The sequence below is a fragment of the Perna viridis genome, chromosome 1, assembly GCF_037379345.1.
Source record: "Perna viridis isolate PV_CMFRI_1.1 ecotype Kerala chromosome 1, ASM3737934v1, whole genome shotgun sequence".
In the NCBI taxonomy this organism is placed as follows: domain Eukaryota; kingdom Metazoa; phylum Mollusca; class Bivalvia; order Mytilida; family Mytilidae; genus Perna; species Perna viridis.
This window is the reverse complement of record NC_142445.1, coordinates 12,841,683-12,864,700: the sequence shown is the minus strand read 5'-3', so window position 1 is coordinate 12,864,700 and position 23,018 is coordinate 12,841,683. Positions and strand designations below refer to the sequence as shown.

The 23,018-nt window shown below is 32.1% G+C and overlaps 2 protein-coding genes across 3 annotated transcripts; one reads left to right on the top strand and one right to left on the bottom strand.

Annotated features, from left to right (window-relative positions):
• The first annotated feature begins 1,591 nt into the window (after positions 1-1,591).
• On the top strand, positions 1,592-5,446 carry LOC148627308 (uncharacterized). The gene is made up of 2 exons (XM_088564826.1): positions 1,592-3,756; positions 5,297-5,446. The coding sequence occupies exons 1-2, from the start codon at positions 2,098-2,100 to the stop codon at positions 5,444-5,446; spliced, it is 1,809 nt and encodes a 602-aa protein (XP_088420952.1). The 5' UTR covers positions 1,592-2,097.
• A 3,637-nt stretch (positions 5,447-9,083) lies between these two features.
• LOC148627307 (ribonuclease P protein subunit p14-like) lies at positions 9,084-22,411 on the bottom strand. 2 transcript variants are annotated; one of them, XM_088571274.1, is made up of 7 exons: positions 22,292-22,411; positions 21,838-21,909; positions 17,310-17,385; positions 15,969-16,059; positions 15,055-15,131; positions 13,264-13,342; positions 9,084-11,980 (listed from the first exon to the last, which is right to left on the bottom strand). In XM_088571274.1, exons 3-7 carry the CDS (start codon positions 17,366-17,368, stop codon positions 11,924-11,926), a joined length of 363 nt encoding a protein of 120 aa, XP_088427400.1. In that variant the 5' UTR covers positions 17,369-17,385; positions 21,838-21,909; positions 22,292-22,411; the 3' UTR covers positions 9,084-11,923. The 2 variants fall into 2 exon arrangements, with proteins under 2 accessions (XP_088427400.1, XP_088427399.1); XM_088571273.1 differs by lacking the exons at positions 21,838-21,909; positions 22,292-22,411 and adding an exon at positions 19,550-19,622 and having other exon boundaries at positions 9,085-11,980.
• Between the last annotated feature and the right edge of the window lie 607 nt (positions 22,412-23,018).

Here is a 23,018-nt window from a genome sequence, read left to right as displayed (position 1 = left end):
ATATTTTCAAAATCTACGATACATAATGCTAAAAAGCATCATCTTAGGCTTTAAAGGAGTTCAAGTAAAACTTTAAAACAATGGAGACAGCACTATGTATAGTTTTGTATCATTTGGGACTGTTACTTACAAATTTGTTGAAGAACACAAAATCAGAAAGGCAGATGGATAAAAAGAAATCTATTATGTATACCTACTTTGCTGATGCAGGGCCCAAAAAATGAAGTTTGTAAAAATAATCATTTAACAAGTATCAAAAACTTTATAAGGTCATCTTCATACAGTAGTGCTATGTACACTAGTTCAGTCTGACAGACAGACAGTTAGACAAAGAGAAAACCATATAGAGCCCATAAATTTGATGATGCTAGGTCCTAATTAACTTGTCAGATTAAGTATATACTGGTAGGTTGACTCCAAAAGCCAGACAAAAATATACCTCTTGTTTCCACTTTACTGAAATGAGTTCTTGTTATCTTGTCTCTGTTAGCTGCTTAGCCCTTGAATTATGTTAATGACAAACACTCAGGGTTTTATATCTATCAGAAATTGATATCATGTGAACAAAAACTGAATGCGGAATTTCCAGATTTCACCCGTTTTTTGCCACAGACTGTTATTTAACAGGAAACAGTCAGTAATTCCTATAATTAAGCCAAAATCACAAGTTTTGTAATTTCATGCCAATGTAAGAATCATAATTCTTTTTTGAACACAGACGAAAAATATCTGATAAAAATCCATTGATATTGTCTTAAAAATTATACAAGGTTTTAAATACAAAATTACGTGCTTCCAAACTCACAATCTACATGAATATTGGAAATTTGTTTTGGATTGAACTACAGAGCATGATTTGCCATACATAATTTCCATCAAATGACATTAACTTAATGCAAATCTTAAATTATGTCAATCAAAGTTGATGTACTGTTTTCTTAAATTAAACATCCATGGTGTCAAGTGTTAATTTGGCTCAGCTTACTTTAAAAAAAGTATCTAAATCATTAATTGAGCGGAGACCATTAATACGCAGTAAGTGTTGATACCACTTACAGAACATAAATAACAGATCACAAAAATTATCCACAGGCATAAAGAATTTCTGCTGGAGACTAAAGAAAACCAGAAAAACTGTGAGCAAAGCTCACTTGGTGATACCCCCGCTCCCCTACCCAGAAAACATATAGGAAATGCTATAAGTGATTTAAGGCAATGAGATGTGAAAAAAAAATAGGCATCATGTGAAAGAAAGATTCAACATTCCATTCTGTGGTTTCAGAGGAGTTGCAAATTAGAAGATGATCCCCTCTTGGTTGACCAATGACAAAGTCCATGTTCTGCATTAGGAAACCCGAAAAGGTTTCAAAAGAAAAGAAAATAGCAGGTGCACAATGGCATCATGTAAAGAATCTGTCAAAGATTTATCAAATTCCATTCAGTGGTTTCATAGTACATGTAGTAGCAGATTGGAACTGGGGACTGGCAAACAGACAAATGGACAACAAAAAAAATGGACGTTCACCATGATCATTACATACTACCACTTTAAAAGCAGGGGTAAAAAAACACTAATGCACATAATGCACCCACCATTCCCCCTTTTTTACAAACATTCCATAACACTGGAATGAAAACTTTTAGAACAAAGGAAAACAAATGAAGCTTTTTTTTCTATACAGACAACAATTGTAACAAGTAATTATTAAAATCCATCAAATATGATATGTGGGTAGATGCACAAATAGCAGTAATATAAATCCATAAAAAAAAGGGTTTAAAATCACTTAATGAAAATTTATTTTATGTTTACAGTAATTTCGTTACTCTTATGTAAATAGCTGTCTTTAATTGCTCATGAGGTATGTCAATAACTGAAAAAAATAAAAGAAAGAAAGGAAGAAAAATAGCAATTGCACTATAAAAAAACAACAACTCCTTAATATTCCTGATAATTTGGAAAAAAGAAAGAGAACACATCTTTATAATTCATTCATTGTTATCCATTGTAATAAAGTAGAAATAAGATGAAACTTTTATAATCTTCTATGGCCAATATCTTTTTTCAATTTTAAGAAAAACAACAAAATAAATAACATGAAATCACAAACAAAAACAACACTAGCAACAAGCACAACACCAATAACAGCAACCCCAATAACACTAACAGTAAAAACATCTTTGACAGCACGCATAACCTACAACACTAGCCTCCTCAACAACACAGACAATAAGCACAACACCACTAGCCTCCTCAACAACACAGACAATAAGCACAACACCACTAGCCTCCTCAACAACACAGACAATAAGCACAACACCACTAACCTCCTCAACAACACAGACAATAAGCACAACACCACTAGCCTCCTCAACAACACAGACAATAAGCACAACACCACTAGCCTCCTCAACAACACAGACAATAAGCACAACACCACTAACCTCACCATCCACACTGACAATACTGATGACAAGCACAACACCACTAATCTCATCATCCACACTGACAACAAGCACAACACCACTAGCCTCCTCAACAACACAGACAATAAGCACAACACCACTAGCCTCCTCAACAACACAGACAATAAGCACAACACCACTAACCTCCTCAACAACACAGACAATAAGCACAACACCACTAACCTCACATTCCACACTGACAATGAGCACAACACCACTAACCTAACCATCCACACTGACAATACTGATGACAAGCACAACACCACTAATCTCATCATCCACACTGACAACAAGCACAACACCACTAACCTAACCATCCACACTGACAATACTGATGACAAGCACAACACCACTAATCTCATCATCCACACTGACAACAAGCACAACACCACTAACCTAACCATCCACACTGACAATAAGTACAACACCACTAACTTCACATTCCACCCTGACAACAAGCGCAACACCACTAACCTTACCATTCACAATGACAACAAGTACAACACCACTAACCTCACCATCCACACTGACAACGAGCACAACACCACTAATCTCACCATCTACACTGACAACAGTTACAACAAGCACAACAGCACTAACCTAACCATCCACACTGACAATAAGTACAACACCACTAACCTCACATTCCATCCTGACAACAAGCACAACACCACTAACCTTACCATTCACAATGACAACAAGTACAACACCACTAACCTCACATTCCACCCTGACAATAAGTACAACACCACTAACCTCACCATCCACACTGACAACAAGCACAACACCACTAACCTTACCATTCACAATGACAACAAGTACAACACCACTAACTTCACATTCCACCCTGACAATAAGTACAACACCACTAACCTCACCATCCACACTGACAACGAGCACAACACCACTAACCTCACCATCCACACTGACAATGAGCACAACACCACTAATCTCACCATCCACACTGACAACAGTTACAACAAGAACAACAGCACTAACCTCACCTGCAACATTGAGAATACTGACATCACCAACATCACTGACAACAACACTATCAACACAAACATCACCAACTACACTAACCACACTGGAAACACTGAGAATACAGACATCACCAACACAAACATTATGGACACCTGCAACACTGAGAATACAGACATCACCAACAACACAAACATTATGGACATCTGCAACACTGAAAAAACAGACATCATCAACAACACTGACAACACTGACAACACCAATTACACTGACAACTATAATTGCATCTTCACTGGTCTAGCCAATTCTGTATTATAACGAGTCTGTGATTTATTTTAATAAACTAATAATAAAGAAAAAGAAATGAAGAATGGATACTGGTAGTAACTAAACCAACTTTAAAGAAATTACATTAGTAGTACTTCTCTTTAGGGTCAAATAGAGTTCATAGTCTCAGATTTAATTAAATGGCCTTAGGATTTCAGGAACAAGAATTTGTATTATTGCAAATCTCAGAGTTGTCTAATTGGAAAAGATGTTATATTAGGGATGGAAGAAAACAATAATTCATGATTGGAAGCAGCATATTAGGGAATTACCTAAAACATTCTGGAAAAAATAATCATTTCCTTCAATCAATGTAACAAATGGAATAGTCATGACCAATTCAAAGATCTTGATTATTCCTCTTTCTAAGGAAACTGAGTTAGTCATAGCTTGGGCTTCTTTTCCACAATCAAACTCCTGAAAGAGTAATCTCTGCATTGACTGACCATCTTTTTTGTCAAATTTTAGTTATCATCTTCCAAAATATTTTTTCAAGCATATCATTAAGGTGAGACAAAAAATGACTTAACTGCAACAAATTAATAAGGAAATTTTTCAATTAAAAAACAACTTCATACTTATCTAATGAATACTTCACAGAAAGTGGGCATAGTTCATATACTTATAAATCAGTTCTAAAAATTACTAAAACAAATACTGGTATGAATGCAACTATTTCAAAACAGGGCCTGATATGAGGATTATTATACCTACTACTAATATAAAAAATTCCAGACATTTCACAAGACTTCAATAATCACATTAACTTACCCAAATTGCATTAGAAGTCAATTTATTCAATTTCAATCTATTTTTATTATAGGATGATTATCTGGGTAGAGTAAATAGTAGTAAAGTTCCTGTTTTATGTCATCTAGACTCTCTTTGAACACATTGATAAAACATACACAGGTAGGCTGAGAAAGGAGCGGAAAAAAATATTGGAAATCACAGGAACTCACAAATGCACTGAAATATATATTGGGATAACTACTAATGTCAAAATATTTTACCTGCACAACATTCATAACAAAATTCATAAAAATTCATTGCATTTTTGAATGATAGGTGTCTTGATGTGATTAGACCAGAAGGCAATTTATAAAGTGATTGTCAATAAAACAACAAACAGATATATATGAATGTATTTGGGTATTTATATTCCCATGTGAAAGCACATTCTACAGCCAAGTGGACAGAGCAAAGTCTGAATTGAAATACATGTTTTGATTCAAGTGGTCTAGAACCAGGGGGCAGATTATTCTTGTAGAGCTGACAGTTCCATGAGAATCAAGACCAGAAGAAGCCCATGAGAGAAAGGTTACCAAGTACCAGGATTTTGTTAACAAGAATCACGATAAGAATTGGAAAACATGGTATTTCCCAGTAGAGGTGGGATGTAGAGGTTTGGTTTTACAAACTTATATGGAGAGTGATGGGGTCCCTTGACTAACTGGGCCAATAAGTAGAAGTTTAGTTTGAAGAGCAGAAAGGAACGTAATGGAATGTCTTGATTGAAAAGGAGGAAGAGAGAGGAGCAATGGAAGAACTAGCTGGCTCTTGGCTGAGCCTGATCAACTCAGTCAGTGCAATACTTGATGATTGTAGTGGACAGCGCAGAACAGTTGAGGAAAAAGGGGATCCCCTGATGATGGAACCAGTTCAGGAGTGATAACACTATATTAAGGTATTCATTGTATACTTTCAACTGAAAGTGAGTTGGATGACATTCATCTTTTAAAGGTAATGAGTTCTTATTTACCTATGAATGCTCACATGAGCACTGAGCATAGTGTGAAAGCCAGCAACTGAACTAAAGTATAATTTATTCAATGCAAATCAAATGCACTACACTTGTGAAGAAGGCACAAGTAATCTAGTAACTAGTAAATTAATATATATTGAGTATGCTAAGTTTTATGCACTTTGGCTATGCTTGTCAAGTTTTGAGTATGCTAAGTTTTATGCAGTATGACTGCTTGTCAAGTTTTGAGAATGCTAATTTATATGCAGTATGACTGTGGTTGTCAAGTTTTGAGAATGCTAAGTTTTATGCAGTATGACAGGTTGTCAAGTTTTGGGTATGCTATGTTTTATGCAGCATGACTGTGGCTGTCAAGTTCTTAAAATAGCAGTTTTTCAATGTACGTGTTTGCATTTTACTGAGCATTTCAAACATAAGGCATGCATTAACACATACAACATATGAACTGAAATTGTTATGGTAATATTCATTTCACTTTCATGCAAAATTCATTTTAGCATTTTCTATTTTTAAAGTAGTGACTAAATTTAAAGATGATTAAATCAAATTAAAATAACAGACAGATAGACAAAGTATCACGAGTCAAATAAAGTTAAAAGTCCAATATATCTCCACCATTCTGTTAAAATTTCAGAGTTAAGCACTAAAATAAATTCACCTAGATTTCTAGACATTATTGATTTATTCATACAGAAATCTGACCTAAATTTCAAGACATTATTCATCTATTTATACAGAAATTTATCCAGGAAGTATCTTTCCCATTTACATAGAGATCGAATATGACAGGATATGGCAATGAAAATACTTGGCTTGATTACATGATTCCAACGACATAAATAGGTTTCTCTTTTTATAACAACCTGTATCATCTACATAAGAACATCTATTTACTGATATTATAACAAAGCACAACAGAATTGGGTAGGATTTCCCTTGTTTTAGTTGATGATTAAAATGCAAGGAAAATTTTGAAAGGGGGTTAAATCCTGATACCAAGCACCTCTCAAATAAACAGTGTGACATGAAACTGGTGTGTAAGAAAATTACATCACATTACTTAAGTTAGGATTTGGCAAGACATGAATATTGGATGAATAATTTGATGCAAATTAACCCTTTAGACTCTTATTAGAGGACCTAATCCACTTACTTGGTTATATAGATTCTCCTTCAGTCTCGAGGAGATCACAGGATTTCTCCACTTGAGATAATTAAAAATCTAAAATTTAAATACAGAGAGTGGAGAAATCCTTTAATCCCAGAGAGAAATGAGGGAAAATCTGTTTCTTTCATGAATAAAACCATAAAAAATAAATATAACAACACTCTAAATTCTCAAAACATCAACTACGTCATCAAGGACCTCCCCTCCAGTCATCAAGTCATTGCGTCATCGATATCACTACCATTATGATTACTTGATACACTACCAACTAATCTTTTAAAATATGAATAACATTCGTAAATCAACAAGTATTTAATTGATCAACAATATGAATAACAACTGTAAACATAGTAAACATGGTAGGAATGGGAGTCTTCATGCGACATTTTAATTTCCTGGCATGTGGCCGGAAATTACCAATTTTTAATAACTTGCTCGTGCCGTGTGAATGAAGCCTATAAATGGGAGAAAACAACATTCACTCCCTTAGATAGCCATAACCACCTCCTTGGATACCCTACTTACCTCTTAAACACACCTACCCAATTAGATACCCTATATGTCCCCTTAAATAACCCACCTACCTAATTATATAACTACACCACCTATATTGGATACCCCACCTTCCCCTTAGATAACTCCACCTGCCACCTTAGGTAACCCACCTACCCAATTAGATAACTACACCACCTCTATGGATAGCCCACCTACCTCCTAAGGTAACTCAGCTTAGTACCCCTTTAAAAAAACACTTACCACCTTAGGTAACTCCACAAACCCCCTAGATAACCTTAAAAATTATTCCTTTTTATCAATTTAGATCAAAGATTGGAATTGATATAGCAGTCACCAAAGCATTTAGATTTGTAAAGCCTGATAGCAACTGCAATTATCGTACAATACCGCAGGAAAATAGTCCCATTGGCATACCCCCACTAGGATTCAAATGCAGCTAGTTAGGTCCACTTCATAGGTATTTCTAATATATAAAATTTGATTATATAATTTCCACCAATAAACAAACCATATAAACAACTTTAACTGCGAACTAAATGTGCTCATTATTTTGGTTTGTATTAACCACGATCCAATTAAAAAATAATTGACCTCTATCTTCTTATCAGTACCTGTTGATTTCTATGCATTTACCCAAATAAACAAGTCGTTCAATGTTGATATATTCAAGTTGCCAATTTATTTTTAGCAGCATAAAAAAAAACCTGATGTTTAGCTAGAAATGGAAACCTTGCGAGATTATAAATAGTAATCAATCATAGAACTGAAATCTATCAGAAAGCTGAGTACCACTTGGAGTAGCTGTCTTACAGACCCTGGCGAATAAAAGGGTTACAATCAAGAAACTTGTATAAAGAAAGGGGCTTCAGGTTATTATTTGCCACTTATCTTTTGTCAAATTTTTTTACAAAAAGGTATCATAACCCCGAAACCATCCTGACGTACTTTTATTACGATTATCGCCTCGTGACACCAGAAGTCCTGATCTGACTATTAAAAATGAATCTTTGCATAAACGATGCCATAGAAAGTTTGCATTTCTCGGGAATTGTGTCATTGTATTGTGGTCTGGTTTTATTGGTTTTTGCAATAATCATACTATCTGGTTATGTAGGCTATATGTATGTTATTATAATAGAGCTGTGGGTGGTCCAGGGCCTTAAAAGTGCATGGCAAATGTTTCTTGCACCAGACACGATTGGTGAAAATATATTCTAAGACTTTATCCGTTAATGTCAATGTATGAGTCTCTGGAACTAGGTGCCCAGAAACTAAGTGCTTTTACATGACACATAGGCATCTATGGAATAATTTTTAGCACTTGAGATATAAACCTTATCAACCGAGAATACCTAGTTTAGAGGAACATGTATCTAAGGATATGATTCATTGCAATGATTGTGACTTAATTTTGAATGATTTAACAGACAGTTTTGACCTGGATGTCGATGAATTAAATATATATCGACCTGAAAATTTAAAAACTGGGAATGGCCAACTAGCAGTTTATAGACCAAATATGTACTATGTTGGAGAGTTTTGTGTTCATTCATCTAGGTGCTCCATGGAAACCGATATCAAACTTGAATACTACACAAACTGGCACACTGCTACGATGCATTGTGAATTTTGGTGTGTGTGTGTGTGTGGTTTTTAAATATCTTTTGTAACGAATGGTGAAATTAAAGATAAAACCAAAGAGTTCAATATTAACCATTTATAACAATAAGCTAGTATTAAGATACATTTGAATGCCATCCCCATACTTTCCATTTATCCCATATTTTGCAAATTGACAATTATTATACGTGTAAAAATTCAAACAATCGATATAAATTGATTCATTACATGAATACTTTGATTTAAATTACTGTAGGATGGTTAAAGAAATTGTACTCAATGTATTTGGTTTGTTTTCACCATAGACAAACTTGAGAGAACCTTGTTTTGAGTATTGACAGTGACCATGTTGATAAATTGTGAGGTTATTGTCTTCTTAACCATTTCCACAAATCTCTATCATACCCATTTGCATTTGTGTTTATCAGTAAATAAAGTTATCTCAATAAAATTTTCAAACTTTATGATGAACTCCTCAACATATCCCAGACAATATTGATCTAATCCCAATCCATGAGTGTAAATAAATTGATCATCTATACAAAGTTCCAGCGGGATGAAGATTGAAAACTACAGGACTTGACAACCATAAACTTACAAAAAAAGACTTTTCCCAACTCTGATGTAATAACAATCAATACCTTTCGAATGAGATAATATGGCAAACTTTCAAATACTAAATTGATGAGAATCTTAATTGGCCACCTTGATAATTAGAACAGGCTGTATAACTCATGGAAAACTTAGGCCAAGGAAAAAAATATATCGGTTTAAGATAACATTGGATGAAAAATTTGGGTTGGTAGGTAGGTAAAATCATTATATTTTTTCAATAAATTTATATAGACACTTATGTGAGGATTTACTTTAATAGCGCTCAACTAAAAAATGATAGTTTAGCAGCATTTCTTTAAAAAAAAAAAAAAACAAACAAACAAACAGTAAAATGTGCTAGAGTTGGACAAAAAAATAGGGTAGGTAGGGTAACCTACAACAATCACATCTTTTTTGTTGGCCTTCACTTTATATACCTCCCTTTCTTCACATCTCCAAAAGTGAATTGGGATTTAGACAACGACTTCAAAACTCAGAATTTAATATGAAACAAACATATAATAAGAAGTTATTACATTGCTGAAAAATAAATTTAAAAATCAATTCCAACTAAATTACCCTGGTAAATGAATATACTAGATAACTTCAGAATTCATATCAAAGTGACAATTACAAAAGAGTTTAAGACTAAAAATGGAAAAAACTCATATTTTGAGAACCTAACCTTAATATAACAATCCAAAAAGGAACATATGAAATATGATGAGAACGGATATGGTAAAAAATACACCCACAATGTCACAGGGAAATTACTTGGGATGACATTTGGAAAACAGGGAAATTTTTAAATATTCATCTAAAACTAAAAAAAATTCATTGGATATATATACATAGCAAGTTACATACTCATTGTAGTCATTACAGGTCCCATGATAACCACAAATCCTTTTTTGCATACAAATACCAAAAAGGATCATAAAAGCCTAAAAAGTCATTCATATGGATATTCAAAAAGTGTGAAAGTTTCATTGAATTCATTCAATGATTTCAGAGGAGTTCAGGATGGAGAGATAGTTTCCATTTGGTGAATGAAGAAGTCAAGGATTTGCATCATAAAAACCTAAAAGTCACTCAGATTAAAAAAAAGAAATAAAAGGTGCAAAATGGCATCATCTAATAAAGAAGCAATTAAGATTTCAATGAATTCTGATCCATAGTTTCTAAAGAACAGGGGATAGACAAATGGCAGAACAATTGGCCCTACGAACTAATGCACATTATACCATATCTCCTCCATTGCTGGTTATTGAAGCACAAGAACATCAAAGTCCTATAACCCTTGTAGAATTTGTCTATACAAAATGACACAAAACTTTCCCACAAAATTTCTGTAGAAGATAGACACACAAAAGAAGAAAGGACAGATGCAAACCAATACCAACTTCCTTCATCAATTGTCAAGTCAAGGTATTAATTACAAAAACCAGTGTAAAAAGACTACTGTAACAGATCTATCTACAACCAACAATCAATTTAGGTCAGGTGATTTACAAAAAAAAAAAAAAAAAAAACAGAATCACTGATTAAATTTATTTCTTTAAATTTCATTTCATTACAGCAAATTTTTTACAATTTTTTCTTTACAGTTTACTGTAAACTTTCAGTGTACATACCAGTACAAATAATTCAATTTCAATTCAGGGAATATTCAATTATTGTAATGTTTAACAAACAATATACTGTAAATGTATTAATTTTCACAAATTCTGTCAAGTGACCATTTTCGCAGGTATCAATTTTCAAAGTTTGTAAATGATTAGTTACATAATGTTAAAAAAACAGTTTTGTTAGTACTATGTTACATGCTTTTCAGTACACAGGGAAAATTAATATGTTTACAGTAAACCAATATATCAATCGTAATGTCATTAAATCTTTCCTTAGAAAAGGTAAAGTGATGTTCCAATTGATAAATGTGTACGTAAGAAAACAATGTTAGTTGAAATTAATTGAATATAATAAACAGTTTTAGTGGGTATAATTCAGGAATTTTGGCAGGTGTGTGTTTTTTTCTTCTCTTAGGTTTGGCTATTTCCATTTATGTAATTTAATTATTTTTCACAACGAAATAAAGGGAAACCCAACACTAAACTTTTCAGTTACATGCAAATCAACAAGATGGAGCCCTACCAAAATGTTCTCAAAGCTGTAACAAGTAACAGATCTTTCTATGAGTAAATATTAAGTCCATTAATAAAATATCCCATTCAAAAACATTCAACAATATATGTATATCAAGTTACTTTACAAACTGGTACCCTTTAATACAAAAGTAACAAAACTGTCATTATTTCTGAATCTTAGAAAGGTCTGTCATTCAAATAATTCAGATAACAGAAACTGCTCACTTCTATAGTCTGTATCACAAAAATCAGGAACTGCTCACTTCTATATTCTGTATCATAAAAATGTCTTCAGTAAGCTTGGTAGTTAATTATACTGTATATCCACAACTCAAACTGCTCTCAGGTTACATCTAATTCTCTACTGTTAGCAGATAAAGCCATTAGATGGGAGGATACCTGCAAATAAATAAATACTGGTATATAATTTACAAAATGTTAAGGTCTTACCTCAAACACCTATAGACCAATATCGTAAGCCTTATACAACTATGAATGTCAATTGGGACTACATTTACCATAGCATTGGTTTCTAACACAGATTGATTGCAATTAAATTTTTTTAATAATTTGAAATTGGACTTTTTTTGTTTATAAGTAAAAATGAAAGTACACAGAATAGGTATATGAAAGAATCTCACAAACTCAATTTTTGTCGAAATCATTTAAACTTGTACTTTGATCCTAATTTAGACCAATTTGAAAATAATATACATAATCACACATCTAAGTACAAGTTTATAATTAGCATTTAAAAGAACTGCACAAAGTTAAGACTTCAAATTGAACCCCATTGAAAATGCATGCGAAATAAGCAATTTATACAATGTTTTACCCAAAATCAATTCCAACCTTTTGTGGAGGTAGGGAATCTCAGGGTAAAATTAATGAAGACCAGAGGTAGAGAATCTCAGGGTAAAATTAATAAAGACAAGAGGTAAGGAGTCCCAGGGTATAGTCAATAAAGACCAGATTATGGAATCTCAGGGTAAAATTAATGAAGACCAATCAGCTTATACTCAGGTTTTTACATGAAAACCATGTGTCCTTGGACATGGATGACTCAGTACTTATATTTTACATGAAAACCAACTGTCTACGGACATGGATGACTCAGTACTCATATTTTACATGAAAACCAAGTGTCCACAGACATGGATGACTCAGTACTCAGGTTTTTACATGAAAACCAAGTGTCTATGGAGATGGAGGACTCAATAGACGACAACATTGCCATGCCATATGGGCAAGTTTTTCAGTCATATAAAAACAAAATGTTCAATAATTTTAATTCAAGCTGAAATAATTAGAATTTTAAGTGAGTAAAACTTTATGTGGATTGTGAATTTCATCAGTACTCTAAGACCAAATTAAAATTCAAAACTTTTCAGAATCAGGGTATGACATTAACATTTTATGAACCTTGTCCTATCAGGCACATTGAGGAAAATTCTACTTATCAAAATTGAAATCTAGGTTGTCCTCCGGGCAAGTATAATTTTGACTTTTACTTGTCTGAATGGTAGTTTCACTTGTCCTGGGCAATAGGATAAACTTATGTCATACCCTGAGAATATTTTACTTGATCAAGAAGAGTTCATATGTACCAAGTACAAATTACATTTCATGATAAAATCAAGGTTTCTCATATGAAATCAATGCTGAAGTTTCCTTATAATCACCTGAAGAACTCTAAAAGCACAGACTTGTCCATGGAAGCTGCTGTGCAACGTCAAAGAACTCCATAACTTTGTCATAAAACTGCAATACAAATCAACCTAATCAGACATAGAAGTTTCTGCTTAAATAAAACTGAAAACTGAATAGAAATTCCTGGATCTGATTAATTGCACTTCAAATGCACCAATATTTTTAGAACCTATTTTTATAAAGATATGAACTTGTGTAAAATGGGTTGTTAAATGTGTATCACTTTATTATATGTGATAACAAACTGTTGAAAATAATTTTGTAGTGATTGTGTCAGTTTTCTGAATTTAATATTTCAGTATTTAAAGATCTTTTCTTTACATATATAAGCATCAAGTCATAGAAAGTCAAACATTCCTGGAAAATAAGAAAAATGAGAAGAGCAAAGAGAAACATGACATTTCATTATTGTTAAAAAATTGACCTTGTGACCTTGACCTATGACACTGAAACAATAGAATTATTTTAAAATGAGTAGATTTGTAGCAAGTTGGATAAATCCACTTAAAGACACTGATTCTAAAATTTTCACAAGAACATTATTGATGCTTGGCAGGAAGATGGACAGACACACACTAGTGTGCACTAGCAAAAGGACAGAAAGATCTCTTCAGAGTCAATGCCTTTCCAACATTCCTAGTTCACAACAGAATTAAAGAGAGACAACTCATACCAATTACAATCAAATAACTAGGAAACTGAAAAATATCAACACACAGCAAATAATTAATTATCAAAGAAATTACTACACTGTTTTACAGTCTAAGACAGAAATTAAATATGGAACTGTAGTATGCTAATAAAAATTTTGTGTCACAATTGAACAGATCTAAGTCTGACAGTATGAAACTTTAATTGTCTATGTACACACAAGTTTAAGACAGATCATATCTATTTCAGTGAGCATCTTTTTCAGACATGTTACAAATCTTAAATAAATATCTATCTTTCATGAGCAAATAGTGTAAAGCCCTGATATTTGTTATTTTTTAAAAGTAAGAATTTTTTTACATAAATTATTACAAACAATTATTCTGACAAGATGCTTCATAAGGGAGATAATTAACTGACAAGAAAATGTTGTATAAAAATGTAATGGAAGTTTTGGCATTTTAATTAACTACTGAAAATGCCTGACAACCCCTTACTTTCTTTCTGAATCCATAAAAATGTAAGATAAGTGTTCTTTTTAATGGAAATACAACAGACCAATTTTTCAGTTGTTCAAGAATTATAGAAAATTCCCTCTTTAATGTATTTACAATCTTTGAATAGAATACCCAATATTAAGACTCTATTATCTCAAAATCTTTTTTAATTGAAATTCTGGAGTTTGTTCACTGATATAACATATGAAAAAATCATAAAAATCTATAGACAAAAGATATAAGGTATGACATACCTAAAAAAAAAAGATAAAGAGAAATGAATGTTTAGACTACTAAACCTGTAAGTTAACCCACCGATTGATACAAGTAATACCAATAAGTTGGAAACATCAGGAAAAATTATCTTGCTCATGACGTACACATCTATTTATTTTGCGAAACTTTCAAATTAAAGGGTAAGTTTAAACTGAATTCCATTAAACAGTTTAGTTTGAGTTGGGGTTACATGGTATGCGAAAAGACAGTCAGGCAGATGGACAACACATTACTATATATCCTCTAAATTTTGTATACAGGAGGTAGAATAGAAACAGACTGTACATGCTGTTTAAGATTAAATTGAATACACGGCCATATAATAAGTTATTTTCATACCTATGATGAACTTTAAGTATTGCTTCCAATTTCCTTTTCTGATACTTTAACACATCAACATTATTACTGGCACCAATCTGTGAATAAAAAAATGACAAATGCTGCTCAGTCTGAAACAAAAAGTAGATTAGAAGGAATCAAAAGATGATTGATATGTATTTAAAAGACAAGTTAATATATACATCTAATGATACTGGGATATATTAGCCAACTAGACTGAACATATCTTGTTTGTCATTGTCATGTGCTCGAATTCTTCACAATCTGGCTTTCAGACTAATATTATAACTGCTACATTAATTCATCTATTCAGACATGAGGTGCTTTCCATTATGGGTATTGTTCCACCTGAACCACAAATTTCTGTTCCATTATAGATTTGTACCCAGTGGTTTGTCTAAGACAACATGCATGTACCAGACTAATAGAAGTAGAGTTCATGAAAGTTGGTTCGTACCTGCCTTCTTTTATATTAACCAGTATGAACCAACTTCCTCTAATTCTACTTCTGGATCATCTGGTTTGTCTTCTGAGACAAACCACTTGGCATGAACCAGTAATGGAACAAAATTCTGTGGTTCTAGTGGAACAAACTGTACACAGGCAAAATTATTTCACATGATTTTCACACAAATTTCACGATTTTTACCTCAATCGAGCAAATAAACTTTGTGATAAAGTTCACATGAAATTCAGGTGAATGGAGCCTTCACATGAAAATCATGTGAATTATTCACATGAAAGTCATGTTAAGTGAATTTCACATAAAAATCATGCTAATTTCATGTGAAGTTCACATGAATTTCATGTGAAGCTTGATTAACATGAACTTCACATGAAAAATTTTTGCCTGTGTATTATGGAAAGCACCCAAGTTTATGAAAAACAAGTCTAGATGACCAGTAAGAATATACCTCTCCATGTAATGACTGGATGGCCTGTGTTATAATGTATTTGAACATTGCTGGCTCTATCTCAGGCTCACTGTGTTCATTTTCAAATTCCCTGTAACAGTATGTATATACAAATACTTTCCATTGTACAGTTGTGTACACTGAGTTCATTATTTGAATAGTAGTAATTCTATGATAGGAGACGTACAACTTACATTTGTTTGGCTTGAAACAAATGATAAAAAAATATCAATTCATGAGATTTGGATAAGTTAGGCAAAACTAACTGTTTAGTGCATAAATTTTCTTTAAAAATCATCTATTTGACATGAAATTATAGACATCATAAGAAATTCATATTAAAAAATATTGCAATTCAACAAACATAACATATTTACATGATACAAATCAATACCATACACTGATTAAATAATATTGTATATTTCTTTTTTGTTCTTCTCCTTCTCAACATATTACTAATTATATACGTTAACCTTTGGAGCAGTTCATGTTGGAGATTACATCCCACTGACACAGTCTCATGTGGGAGCGTTTTACATAAAAGCAAATTTTTTATGTAAAAATTCAATTATATAGTATTTTTACAAGAAATTTAAGTAGCACTCCAGCTAAGAATCATGCAAAATGTGATTCATGGGTATAAAGCCTACATATTTTTATTTTTAATATTTTGTTTGAAATGTCATTGTAAACAGAAATTAACGTGGTTTTTCATATAACCCGTGCTATCAGGAGATAAAAATTGTATAGAATGCACAGTAGATTTCAAAATTAAGGGAGATAACTCTGTAAATGATGCTCAAATACAATAGAATCTACTGGATTTTCAATGTTGATTACCTCCTAAGAGCAGGCAGATTTGAATGAATAATTACATATTTCATAGTATAGACCCATAAAACAACTTATTTACAAAAATAAAAATATGTACCCTTTTTTGGGGTGTATCACATTTTTCAGATTTTGCATGATTCTTACAAAGACAGCTACTTAAATTTTTTAACAAAAACCTCCAACAAATCTTACATTTTGATATTGGAAATTCTACATTTTTCATTGATTTCAAGGGAGTCCCCCTTCCCTACTGTGGGAGGCCTGACAGGTATGACTAATGTCTGCTTGATGCCAGATGGTGTGTTTATTACATATTTAAAAAAAGTATACCTATGCTGCAAAATTATTGAATAGTTATATTAAATCACAACTTACATTTCATTTATGTCCATTATACTAAGAAATCTTTCAAATGATTTGCTTACAGCTTGACTATAATTCATACCTCTGCTGAGAGTTTTCTTACAGCTTGACTCTAACTTAAAACAATGCTGAGAGTTTACTTACAGCTTGACTTTCAGGTAACAGTAAGGTAAGTGTCCTTTAGTAACAATCCGTTTGTACATTGTATCATCTCAGCTGTCTATTAAAAGGGTGAGGAACATATCAGATATGAAATAATCTCATACTGAGGCAACAACAATTCAATATACCACCATCATATAAACAATTTTCATGGTATGCAATTTTCATTTTACACAAAAAAGAAGACATATACTTTAGTTTGCAAGGTAAATAATTTCATCATTTTAAAATATGTGTACACCTCAACATCAAAAATACAGATTTATTACTTAAAGATTTCAAATAGCAAACAACAGACAAATAGGGAAGCTAGTCCTTATGCAAGGTGCCAATAGGTATAACAACACCATCCAATGGCTGACATTGCATGCATTTAAGGACCAGAATGTATAACCAATCAAACTGACACAGCTGTGTATACCAGACTGACATGCTGAGCCAGATCGGAATGTGCTATAGAGACATGCCAAAAGTATTAGGTCACTAGTAAAATTTCCCTAAAATCTGAATTTTACCAGACTAACCTGCTGAGCCGGATCTGAATGTGCTATAGAGACATGCCAAAAATATTAGGTCACTAGTAAAATTTCCCTAAAATTTGAATTTTACCAGACTGACATGGTGAGCCAGATCTGAATGTGCTATAGACATGCCAAAAGTATTAGGTCACTAGTAAACTTCCCCTAAAATCTGAACAAGGATCTTTATGATAGACAGGATTGGAATCTCATGCTTTCTCATAATATCTCGTGTGGCAAGATTTAATCATACTTGTCACTTATATTTCAAGTGTCTTGTAATTGCTGGTTAATACTCTCAATACATCGAAACACCTGGAAAAGCGCAGATGGTTTTCGTAAAAATTTCTTATATACATTGATCAATACCTCAGTAATAGAAAAATGTCAACCTCAAGACAAAGGTCAGGACCTTGAGGGAGGAGTTTGAAATTTAAATTAGCATTATAGCCTTCACTTACAGAATGTCACAATTTTGAAGTACATATTCAGTCAGTTAAAAAAATTGATTAATGCAGATTAACTACGTATTTAAAAAAAAATGTATTATAAACACTAATAAATACCATACTTTATGAACAAAATGAGCTTGAAGTCAATAAATTTGGACCATGAGAGAGCAGTTTGAATCTTGCTATATATCTACTATACAAATCCTTGAATAATCAAAATTAGGTCAAATAAAAGAGTTGAAAGAAAGAAGGGAAGGTTATGGCTATAAATTTCCATATATATACACCCTTGGATAATTTTTGATCAATTTGAAACAAGTTTTATGATGATTGTTCTGACTTTGAAGAAGGAGTTTGAATTTTAAATGAGGAGGGAAATCGTCCTCGAAGACGGGGCTATGCAGTCAGGAGTCAAAACCAAAGCATATAAAAAAAGTTGCTATCACAAAAGGAGGGAAAACTACGGTTGAAAAACTTATTGTATACACCCTCAGACCATTTCTGATCAATTTTAAACTAATTTTAACTTTTAGTGGGATATTTTTATTTTTCAAACCATTTGCATCAGAATACATTTATCATGATGAAATGTTGAAGCGGTGGAAATTGTACACCATTAACAGAGCACACTCAGCATCAACGATATGTATCGCGGGTAATCTTGCATGTTGATTACAACATATTTATTAACATATTATGTAAAAGTGTGCAAATTTCCAATCCTTCTATATTTTAAAACTCCTTGCTTTGAAAAAGATTTTCTGACTAAAATGAATGAATTTTGGCACTTTAATTACCAACACAAAAATGATGCTACAATTTTACACTTTTTTCAACTGATATTATATGACACAGGATTTTTTTCCTGTATGTAACTCTTTAACACCTCTGAAGTTACGATACTGTAGAACTACAAAAGTTTAATTCTATCATTTTTCTTGTTCATGATAAAAATTTCTTCAAAATCAGTTGAGATTCGGTACAGGAGATCCAGGAACTATTTCGTAGTCAACTTTTTTTAAAAGTATGAATTTACATAGAAAGTAAAGGTAATTTGCAGGTGCTCGAATACTTTGCCATGTCCCTGAGTAAAAAGTCCGACAGGATAGGCAGACAGGTGCAGTATGTAAAATAGTTTAAAAAAGGACAACGGGATTTCATAATATACTTTATCGTTTGGACTAACCGCACGCGTTTCATTCAAAATGTTTTGCAAGCAACAAATCAATTCAAAACGAAGAAGACTGGTTACCTTAAACACCCATGAGGTTTGGAGTTATTTCCCTTGTAGCATGATACATATTTGACCTAATCTTTCGAACGCATTTTTTTTCCGCATAGCGTGATTATAAAGGTACCGAACTTTAGTACTAGGCGCGATTTATACATCAAAAATGCTTTATATTATTTTTTTTATATTAAAAAATGATTTTCTAATGCCAAAAAATAAACTTCTAATATTGAAACATATTTTTAATATCAAAAGTTCATGTTTTTTTTCTTCATTTTTTTAATATTAGAAATTCAATTTTTAATATATAAAAATATAAAAGAACGATTTTTAATATTAGAAATTGATTTTTTAATATAAGGAAATGATTTTTTAAATATTAAAAAATCATTTTCTAACATTAGAAAATTATTTTTAATATAAAAAATTCTACTGTCGCTTATAATAGTAAAAAACGAAAAAATGTTAATATATTTGGGTCGACTTCTTACAGATCATTTTTTGGGAACGATAAATATATAAACAAACAACGTCAATTGGATTTCTTTTGATATGCCCACAGCACTTGTTAGACAACATTTTCATACGCTTTGACGAAACTGTTTATCGTCTAGTTATTGGAATTCCCATGGGGACAATTTGTGCACCACTTATTGCAGACCTCTTTCTGTACTTAAATTTAGGATCAAATGAATGATTTTTTCATTCTTTAATGTCAACTATCCGTTTTTAGATGGTGAAATTCTCTTATTACTATTATATGGTGTTAAGATATCACAATTGGTTCCAATTTGCTCGTATTTGTAACAATGTTTCGGATTTTAACGAAAGGAATCTTTATATAACCGAAAAATTACTTTATCAAGATTTTCGATATCACAAGATACTAAAAAGATGCACAATTTTTTTTCAACCGATACTATGAACGCACTCTCAAATACAAATGTACTTGTAAAGAATTATTACGTGCAGGTATCTCTCACTCTTTGTTTTAAGGTAGTATTCTACACAAAGCACGGAAAACTCGCTACTCACCAAATAAGTTAACTAAACCTTTGAATAGGCTCATTCGTAAGGGATATAGTTATTATATTGTTGTCAAATCGTTAAAGATAGCACTTTTGGGAGGGAATTAGCATTGATTCGATCATAGGAAATTAAAACACTATATATCTTAACGCAGTTTTTGGCATGAAATGGCTGGTGTCCTTATTGTATGACTCATGATATACCATGATCCTCAAGCCCGCATGGGAAGAATTTGGATTGATTTTACATACGATGGGAACATAACATTTTGTAGGTTTAAAATGGTCTGGAGCTGGCATGTCAGTTAACTGATAGTAGTCCTAAGTTTGTATAGTTGTGTAATTCATACTCAGTTTCTTTATTTTCATTGTAACATGGGACTCGGACCTTTTTTAACTGATTTTTAGGTGTTTTGATTTTGTAATATTTTTTCCACAGAAAAGATACTATACAGTTAAATAGAAATAAGCCAGAATTTAAAGGGGAAGTGTTGTGATCACGCCAAAGTACTTTAACCCCACCGTATTTTTTTTGCGCCTGTCCCAATCCAGGAATTTCTGGCCTCTGTATGTTTTCTTTCATTTTCACTTTATTTATTTTTTTGTGTCAACCAATTCTTCCCTGGCCTGGGTTTCACTTAAAAATTCTCATTTTGGGAATTTCCTCAAATCCCTGAATTTTTCTTCAAATCTACAATTTTTTATAAGCAAATTTTAGTTGGGGAATTATTTGAGGAAAATCTCAATTTGATATTTTTATGAACATTTTATCATACACAGCAGAAACATGTTAAAGCTATATATCTTCAAACAAACCATTCATATACATGTATTATGATATCATTTTTGGCTTATTATTTTGTCTTAGAGAACTAGTACATGTAATAGATGTAGAGCGCGTTCGAAAATTGTCACTAGGACGCAGTCTGTGTAAATCAATCCATTTTCCACCTACCCAATTTTCCCTCAGATGGATATATTTTGACAAGACCATGACTACAAGATCAACTATGATATACATGTATATAGTTTTTACTGCTGAATCATGCTCTATTTCAAATATCGGTTTCTTCGAAACAAATATCTACTGCCATATGATCTCGTTTAATGCCATTGACTTAATGAAATTGTGATTTTTTTTAATAAAATAAGAATGGAACCACAACAGGGAGAACCGTAAGTTATTCTGGTTATGTTATATGTTGTAATGTTATATAGATATTCAGCAATAAAATTCAATTCTTATATAAACTATTATTAGTATAATAAAATCAATTATACCTTCGATGAATGATCAACTTGAGAAAAAGAAGTAGAATATGTTGTAAACAGGTACGGCAAAGTAGCCATTCCCTAAAAAAAAATCAGATAATGTAGATAGGTATTGAAACTCACTTTATAACATCTCACTGTAGGGTAAAAAGATTCATTTAGAAATTATTCATTATTAGGAATCAAACAATCAAAACGTTTTTTTTTTCACATTTGAAAAGTTCCAATACAAAACATTTAAGTTTTGTTTTTCTTTATTCCAGAAAAATATGTGATAGGTAGGAAATCTTCCTCAGTTTGATAACGCCAACAGGATCCCTTGGCAAACAGTATACGCTCTTTTTTTGTTAATTCTTTTCACAATACAGTCATAGTTACAAAACGGTGAACAGTTCATATTCACTATAACTTTCCGAAGATCAGGATTTATTCTGGATTTTTGTTATTAAATGTAGTTAAGTACCATTTAAACTGGTTCTCGCTTGTATTCTATGTAGTGTAACGGTAGTCAGCCAAGAACCAGCTTAAGTACCATTCTGTGTAAGAATCAGGCAAAGGGTGGCACATCATATTTCTCAATTTGATCTTTTTTGCATCAAACATATTCATATCTAGAACACAACTATTAAGCTATTTAAACTTCTCCTGAAGCATTGGTGACGAAGATATTTTTTTGACTGCTTATATAAGGAAAAACTTCGGGAAAATTTTCCGACATTTTTTCATAGTGCATTTCAACTAAATTTGACCTATCAATATCTTAAAAGGGCAAACTTTACAAGCACTTTGACAGTAATTTCTTGAGGTTATGAGGTATAAATACTTGGAAAGTGCAATAAATTATTTGTGTATTTTTTATACACATTTCATACTTACAAGCATTGGTACGATAACGAATATAGCATAAAATAGTCAAAAGGGTATGATTAAGCACTTTGAAAACAAAATGTCACTAAATCTTATGCGAGTATTAACAAGAATTAAAGAGGACCAATAAGAAATTTACCATAGTGACCTAATGAAGCATCCGAATTAAGTATTGTGAATAAGGGAGTAAAAATAGAAAATATTAAAACAAAGCAAAACTGTTGATTTAACAGAAAGAAAAAATACATGAATAAAAAATAAAAGTAACAAAGCAAAAAAGCCCTTGTATCTTATACTTATAATATATATATTTGGTAATGTTC

Excerpts from the sequence above, each read along its gene's own strand:
- LOC148627308 (XM_088564826.1), top strand. The coding sequence starts at position 2,098 with ATGAAATCACAAACAAAAACAACACTAGCAACAAGCACAACACCAATA. Across the intron at positions 3,757-5,296 it reads TCACTGGTCTAGCCAATTCT|GAGGAAGAGAGAGGAGCAAT; the intron begins GTATTATAACGA and ends TTGATTGAAAAG.
- LOC148627307 (XM_088571274.1), bottom strand. The coding sequence starts at position 17,368 with ATGTACAAACGGATTGTTACTAAAGGACACTTACCTTACTGTTACCTG. Across the intron at positions 16,060-17,309 it reads TGTTACCTGAAAGTCAAGCT|GGAATTTGAAAATGAACACA; the intron begins GTAAGTAAACTC and ends ATACTGTTACAG. Across the intron at positions 13,343-15,054 it reads ATACTTAAAGTTCATCATAG|TTTTATGACAAAGTTATGGA; the intron begins GTATGAAAATAA and ends TTTGTATTGCAG.